We start from the raw sequence: 8,006 nt of genomic DNA, 5'->3' as shown, positions 1-8,006 counted from the left end.
TCTGACATTCTCTTGATAAGATTGTCTGCATGTGTATATCGACATCATTTTGGCCGGCATTGAAAGCTTTAATTCTCAGATCTCCAAGATATCTATTGTATCTCATATCATTATGGACCCCTTTGTAAGTTATTGACATATGCAAACATTTAACAACAAGATTATATATACAATTAATGCTCACATGGTCTCGATTACTTTTAACCATTAATTAATGTTGTGAACTTTTGGCTGAACACTTGGCTATCGCCATTGCCACCAACCACGAGGACCTCATCAACTGGCGCTCGATGCATGTCTTCGTAGGCCAGCTTTTTCTTAGGTAGCAGAGGATTACACGCCAAGTAGAGCAGTGCTCTACAATGTGTACATGCGACTTGGTCGGGACAATCATCATCTTCATATTCTTCAGGCATGTACATCACGATATTTATTTTCTATTTGAGCCGGATAAATTAAATCAAATTAAATTAATTTCTAAAATGAAAGAGCAAACTGCAATTTGGCGCCTCCAGCATCGAGCCGGCCCGGTTATATTTATAACGATGTTATGGGCGCCCATGTTATTTGTTAGGCGATAACGGGACTGCTAATTTGGGCTTCAAGTTATTGGAGGCCCAAACATACGCTAATAAAATTGGTCTTGACCTTGCGATTCGCAATTTCGCTGACGCCGAAACAGCGCAGCCATTGCGCCGGGGACTTCGACTTGACTCCCAAGCGAGCGCGAGAGAGGAGCCGAGCAATGGCGACCTTAAGCAAGCTGTACTCGATGCGCGAGGCCGCGGAGCACAACACCAGGGAGGATTGCTGGGTCGTCATAGACGGCAAGGTTTGCTTATGACGCACCTCTCTCCCTCCTTCCCTCTTTTTTTCAACTATTTTCCCCCTTCCGTTGCATCGCTCTTTCGTGTTTGATTCACATATATTTGTTATAAGTGTGCGCTCTTTCCACGCGTTATTCTGCTATTTGTGCGGGTGATTCTGCATACGTGTGGTGATGTACGCTTTGTTGCGTTCCGTGATCTTGTCAAACCCTAGTTGGATGATTCGAGAAAAGTTTTCATTTAGTGTTAAGATTCGGCCTTAGTAACGATTATCAAAGAGAAGGTGTTTCTAAGATAGAAAATTGTTGTTATGGTCGTTTAGAATAATGTGGATAGGAATCAGGAATACTATATCCAGTTTTTTATATTCATACAATTATCATAGCTAGGAAATCTGATTGGAATTTTGTTCTCAAATGAGCAATAGGTTGAATTTTTTGCTCCATGTTCGATCCTAGAGAAAGCAATGGGGCTAGGTGATGATGTTGTAAGGTTACGGGTTTCATTTGTTGAGGAATATTCTCCTTCTTTAATTAGCACTTATGTCTGTGGTATATAGATGCTAATTTCCCAGTCTAAATATCTGCCTAGGGGTCATTTGGGGAGAAACTTTATCTCCATGCTGCAAACTGGATGGTGTATCCACCGAACAGAAATTGATTTCACCTTATGCGTCAGAAGATCTGGTTATTGTTTGAGACTTTTTTCTTCGTTAGCATTTGGTTTAAGGTATCAAACGGATATAATCATTTTGGTTGGACAGACTCCAATTTGTTCCAGATATGCATAAACAAAATACGTAAAACGATCCTTCCAAAAACATTGGAAGTCAAGGGTAAAAGCTTTTATTTGGCATGTTTGCAATTTGATTCTCTTGCTTGGCTGTTTGGAGATTTGTAGAGCGATGTAAAAGAGGATGAAGATGAGAATTTCTAGAAATATTAAGAAATAACAAAAATTGCCTTTGAGATTCAATTATCATGACACAAAGATTGCTGACTGGAATTTGTTATGTTTTCGAGTGCATGATTGAATACATAGGATTAAGAGCTATTACATTCTTCTTGTTGATGGACTTAGACGGATGACCTTCGTTGGTGTTAGTGTTTCTCTTCATCCCTAGGACAGAAGAGGTTTTACTTATCACACCTTAGAAGAGGGGTTTGAGTAAGTATTCAGCCGGAGAAGGGTGCGACAGTCGAAGTCAACAACCCCTTGGAAGTGGTGGTGGTGCTTCCTTTGAGAAGCAAAGTTGGCAGATGGTGTTAGTAGGAGTAGTAGTGTCTTTTGGGGAAGCAGTCCTGGGAATTAGAGGTGGGCTGGGCTTTGGGTGTGGAAGGGGTGGGCTAAGCACCAAAACAAAACGAACAAAGAGAAAAACAAAGAACACATTAATTCTCCTCGGTACCAAGTGTAGGATATAAAATACCTATGTAAGTGTTTTTTGGACTGGGCTAGAGCCTAGGACAGCCCTATCTTAGATCCCTCTTTGGCCCTGGCGCTACTATGTGTGGTAGCATGGGAGTAAAGGGGTAGGAAACTTGATGGGAGAGAGGGAAGGGAGAGCGAAAGCAGAGAGGGATGTGGAGTAGAGAGGAATTGAGTGAGATAAGGTATCATGTATTACTTCTTTTGCATTTCTTATGTGGCATATGATCATTTTGTATTTTATATGTAAAATACAAACTCGCCCGCAATAGATTTTTATTTATTTTGTCTTGCATTTTCATCATTTCATCCAAATCTATTTCAGATCGACTCTTTCTCATGGTTGTCCTTTGTTCATTTGCTGAGGCGGGTCACTTCTCCAATCAAAATTATGTTCTGAATTATGGTTTTGTACTAGAAAGGAGGGAACTTAGAACAGCTTTTAGTTGTAACAATTTGGCCTTCTAACAATCCTAATTTTGACTTTCTATTTATCGTAGTGTAACACAATCAGAATTTTAAATCCTATTTAAAATATTGTTAAAAATTTCAAATTTGTTTGTCATTAAATTTTGCTAGACTATCATCGTTTTCACAAAATAACAGAGAATTTTTAAAAGTTCTTTAATTTCTTAAAAAATCAATTAGAGTTGTTATTGGGATAAGTCTTTATTTTACAAGAAAAAAAAAGAGTTGTCAATCTATAAAAAAATATGTTAAGGTTCTAGGTATTATATAAGTTCCTGAATCCATAAAATTTCTTAGGTTTCTCTTGGGGATTTTTTTTTTAGTTTTTCTTTGGGTGAAGTTTTATCTTCTTTTTGAAACATTTATCTCATTAGCTTTATCAATTTTATCCCTTTAAACTTATTTGGAAAGATTAGCTATTGTTTTGTCATGACATAAACCATGCCATATCTAATTGGAGCATTTGGAAAGAGGGGTCATTAGCTTTCCATTTATCTTCATTACTGAGTTACTTGATGAAAATATGGCACTTTCCTTAAAGTGTCTCTTGTTACTTATAGACACTGGATTCATAGTTCTGGTTCATGGCAGGTGTATGACGTGACTTCATATCTGGATGAACACCCTGGAGGAGATGATGTGCTCCTTTCAGCCGCAGGTTAGTTGACCATTCCTATGAGTTCAATCACCCACTTATCCTTAAAAGGCATTGGATGCTATGCAGCTTTATACCACCACATCTATAACCTGAACACTTTATCCTTTTACTGGACTAAACTTTCTATTCTTCAAAGGGAGGGACTCGACGGAAGATTTTGAAGAAGTTGGGCACAGCAATGATGCTCGTGAACTGATGCAAGCCTATTGTGTTGGGGAGTTAGACCCGGACCATGCTGTTATCCCTGAGCTTGAAGTTTTCAGGAAGGACCAATCCTCTGGTTTTACCAACAAGCTCAAGAACATAACCTTCGAGTACTGGGCTGCAACGGCAGTCATCGGAATTGCGGTAGTCGCTGGCATTCTGTACTCACGCAAAAGTTGATTTTAAAGTTCTCATCAAACTTCTGAACGCTTAAGACTGCGTAATATTATTTTTAATTGACTTGGTCTCCTACCAAGTTAGAGGTGCTGCTATTTCTTAAGCAATTTTGTGGTTAGGCCATAATAGAACACCTATTCAATCTTCTGCTACACTAAGAATTGTTTACTAGTGGTTTTCTTTATACTTGTTTACTAGCAATTTTGAGTTTTATTGCTATTCTTTTTTATTTCTGCAGATGCTCTTTATTTATTTCAACTATATTGGCGCAATGCACCTTGTTCTTTGTTTGCTTTTTCGTACTGCAGATTGTTGCCACTTAACTAATGAAACGTCCAGTTTAAAGGAGGGGGTTTGTTTACTTGAAGAATGTAGAGGAAAATGCATAGGAGTGACATAAAGTTGGCAGGTAAGAAATCATCTTGTCAATTGGGGTAAATTAAAAATGGAAAAAATAGTAATGAAATTGTGAAAATTTATTTTGATGATTTTTTATTAAAAATATATATATTTCTAATAGTAGCTTTGGTTTGTCTAGATTATTTCGAAAGTCTCAAGTGTAATTTTTTTTATCAAAAAATACTTTGATAATTTGCTAGAAAAAAAATAAATGAAACTCAAATTATGGTTTGTAAACTTTTTATTTTTTGGCAAACATTTTAATCATCTATTTTAACTTTAAAGTAAAATTTATATAAATCTTTACTCTCATGAAAACTATTTTATATATATATATATATATATATATACACGCGATTGGGAGTATCCTTGTGTGGTAGTGGAGCCATATGGGAATGCTCCCTTTAATCGCTTATGTTGGGTAGGGTTGGCTCAAGTTTATTTAAGGTCGTGGGAAAAAAAATTAGGTCTTTATACTATTTTAAAAAAATTCCCTTTCATCCCTTTTCATTCAAATTTTGGATTGAAATGATGGTTTATTTTTTTTTAACAAATTAAAATATTAATTTAAATAATATTTTTTATATAAAATTTAATTTTCATCTTTTTGAAATGCAAAATTATTAATTAATTTTCATATTCAAGTTTTTGATACCCTAATTAAGAGAAGTATAGATTTTTTAGTAAATATAATAATATACTTCAAGATATAATAAGTTTACAATTCACTTAGTTAAAAATAAGTGTATTCAAAATTATTTAAAAATAAAAAAAATAGAAATATGTATAATTACTTAAATAAAAGATGAAAAAAGTAACCATTATAAAAAAGAACAAAATTGAGAAAATAAGAATAATGAAATAGGATAATAATATAAAAAATAATCATCATCCCATACTCAACTCATCATTCTCCGTGAAGCATAAAAAAAAAAATAAATAAATAAATAATATATGTATTAAATGACAAAACTTAATATAATCCTTAGAATATTATCATTTATAAAGAATTAAATGTGAGTCTTTTTAAGCATGGAGGAAGAAAAAATAAATCATATTTTCTATACCTAAACTATAACCATTATAAATGATAAAATAGAGACAAAAGGAAAAATCGAACAATTTATGACTATAAATACATCTAAATAAAAGTTAAACTCAATATCTATCAAGGAAACGAAATGATAAAGGTATCTAATTCAATATTCCTCAAAAATAATAAATTTTTCATTTCGATTAGACACAATATGGATGAATATATCAATGATCCTGTCCGAACCAGGGGTCAACGAACGCTGGGGACGTGGCGCTCCCTACTGGATCCTCAGGTGCTCCGGCGAACCTGCAACAAAACCGAGCCGGGAGGGGTGTCCCAGCGACGGCCCTCCGACGCTCAAGTCAGGCGAGGAAATAGCAAAGAAGTGGCTTTTGAGTAGAAGACTCGTGTACCTCCGGTGAAGAAATGGAGACCTTATATAGACCTCTCAAAGAAGCCTGGGCGCGCCAATCAAAACAACCACCTGCTTTTGACCATGCCCAGGTATGGATCTGTCAGAAGGGCCATGCCCAGATATGGATCTGTCAGGAAGACGTCCATGAGGCCATACTGCTACTGTATCAACCTTTCCATGATGTGATGGCAAGATCCTCCATCGTGCGATCTTGTGTACGGCCTAATCATCAGACATGCTTCTGCTGATATCCCACACCCCGAGCCGAGCGCATAGGCCGCTCGGCCCCCTTTGTACCCTCGCCCTTATCTTGGCCGAACGGACGACCCGCTCGGCCCTTCGGTTCCAGTCGAGCGGACTCCCGCTCGGCCCTTCGATCCTCCTGTCTTGGCGTCGGAAACCCAAGCCCATGGATGGGTTATTTCTAGCTCCGCTCGGACCCTTACCCGCTTGACCAGCCTTCCATCCGTCCTTAGGCTGGGACCCTTCAGAGGGTGGGCCCCCCAATCTTACAGCCGGATCACTTGCCTTCCCTTCAAGTCTAGTCGAAGGAGGCAGTGAGTCCGACTGACTGGACTATGTGTCCGAGCGGACGGTCGTCGCCTTCCAGTCGCTTATAATATCCCTTGGGCCGTTCGGCCCTTCTGCCAAATTCAGCCGCTCGCCTTTTCATTTCGGTTGTCTTGTCGCTCAACGTGGATGTTTGCTTGTCTAGATCTTCTCGAAAATCACGCAAATCCTCTCCATTAAGTCGAAGCATGCGCGTTATGGGCGCATTAATTGTGCCTGGCGACAGAGCGCCACGTGGCTCTTCTCGCGTGGCGATGATGATCCGTACGATGGGACGCTGGTCATTTTGAAACGGACGGCTAGATGATGACTTCGTCTTCCGTGACCTGCATCCGACGGTCGAGGCCGACCAGCCTCGTTCGTATAAAGCCCTCGTCTTCGCCTTTTACGCCGCATTCTCTGTTTCATCGCGTATTCTCCGTCGAAGGTGCCCGCTGCTGCTGCATCATTCCGGCCGTCCCAGCTCTCGCCTCTTGGTGGTCTTCGGCTCTTTGGTGATCCTTTCTGTCTACCTTCCCTCAGTAAGCTTCTCCCTTCCCTTACAAGGCCTTCCCAACTTGTTCTGCCTCCTTTGTTCCCATTCCTTCGATTTCTCGCTGTCTTTTTGCTCCTTCGAGATGGCAAGCTCCTCTGAACCCGCTGTTGGAGTTCATGGCCCTTGGTACCTGACTATGGAGAGCCGATTTGATGAGGAGGGCGCTTGGCGCCTTGTTCGGACGTATGGGATTCCCGATAATTATGAAATAGTTGTAGCCGACCCGTCTGACCGGCCCCATGACCAGCCGATCGGCACCGTTTGTTTCTTTTTAGACCAATTCCAGGGCGGCCTTAGATTTCCTACCCATCCATTCATTTTGGAGGTTTGTAATTATTTCCGCATCCCGCTCGGCCAACTTGTGCCGAATTCTTTTAGACTGCTAAGCGGGGTGGTCGTCCTCTTTAAGCTGCACAGTATCCCTCTTGACCCCAAAATATTCCACTTCTTTTTCTACCCTAAACAATCCGAGCTGGGGACTTTTATTTTCCAAAGTAGAATAGGCTTTAAATTTTTTGACAATATGCCGACCTCCAACAAGCACTGGAAAGAATTTTTCTTCTACATCCGACTTCCCGAGCGGCCAGCATTTCGAACCAAATGGCAAACCGTCTGACCCAGTAGGATCTCGGCAAATTCGTAGCAACCCGGCATATCTTCATGCGGCGAACTGGTTGTCCGCGATACAAGATTGACCATTGCTTCTCAAGGTGTTATATATTTTCGGATTGTCTCCGGTCGCAAATCTCCTTCCGCATGAGTAAGGATTCTTTACTCTCTTAGTCTTTTTGTCTAATTGATTTTAATTTCTTTTCCTCAGAGGAAGCGTGGCGCAAGGCTCGCTCAAGTTGAAGGCCGGAAATTGAGCGGCCACCAAGAGAGAGCTCGCCGAGCGGGGTCTCATCCCAGCCGCCCGGCGGATGCGGGAGAAGGGGGGGGAAACAGAAGCTGCCCCATCCGCTTCAACGGAGGTTGAGGCGGATCCTGTTTCCTCAGCCCCCGCCGAGCTGGGCGTCCCCCAGGTCGGAGATCCACCATTGGAGGTTCGGCGGAAACGTCGAAGAGACTCCAGCCTCCCGCCGACCCAAGAGGGAGCACCACAGGCACCGATCGGCGTAACTTCGCCTGCTCGCACGCCATCACAGATCGGGACTCCAGCGGCCTCGCTTACCGCACAGCCTTCCGGCTCTCCTTCCCGGACTCGTCGTCGCTTACGTCGGTTGGGCGAGACGTCCACCATAGGGGAGTCCTCACATCAGGCGGCCGCGACTGAAGAAGCGCCGGCCGGC

General features: G+C 41.1%; 1 protein-coding gene across 1 annotated transcript; it reads left to right on the top strand.

Moving 5' to 3' along the window:
* The first annotated feature begins 642 nt into the window (after positions 1 to 642).
* On the top strand, positions 643 to 3,999 carry LOC122008074 (cytochrome b5-like). The gene is made up of 3 exons (XM_042563656.1): positions 643 to 832; positions 3,315 to 3,381; positions 3,518 to 3,999. Exons 1-3 carry the CDS (start codon positions 746 to 748, stop codon positions 3,763 to 3,765), a joined length of 402 nt encoding a protein of 133 aa, XP_042419590.1. The 5' UTR covers positions 643 to 745; the 3' UTR covers positions 3,766 to 3,999.
* Positions 4,000 to 8,006: the final 4,007 nt, after the last annotated feature.

Source organism: Zingiber officinale, chromosome 8A (genome assembly GCF_018446385.1).
Source record: "Zingiber officinale cultivar Zhangliang chromosome 8A, Zo_v1.1, whole genome shotgun sequence".
Taxonomy (NCBI): domain Eukaryota; kingdom Viridiplantae; phylum Streptophyta; class Magnoliopsida; order Zingiberales; family Zingiberaceae; genus Zingiber; species Zingiber officinale.
The sequence above is the reverse complement of the archived record's forward strand: the minus strand, read 5'-3'. Positions and strand labels throughout refer to the sequence as shown.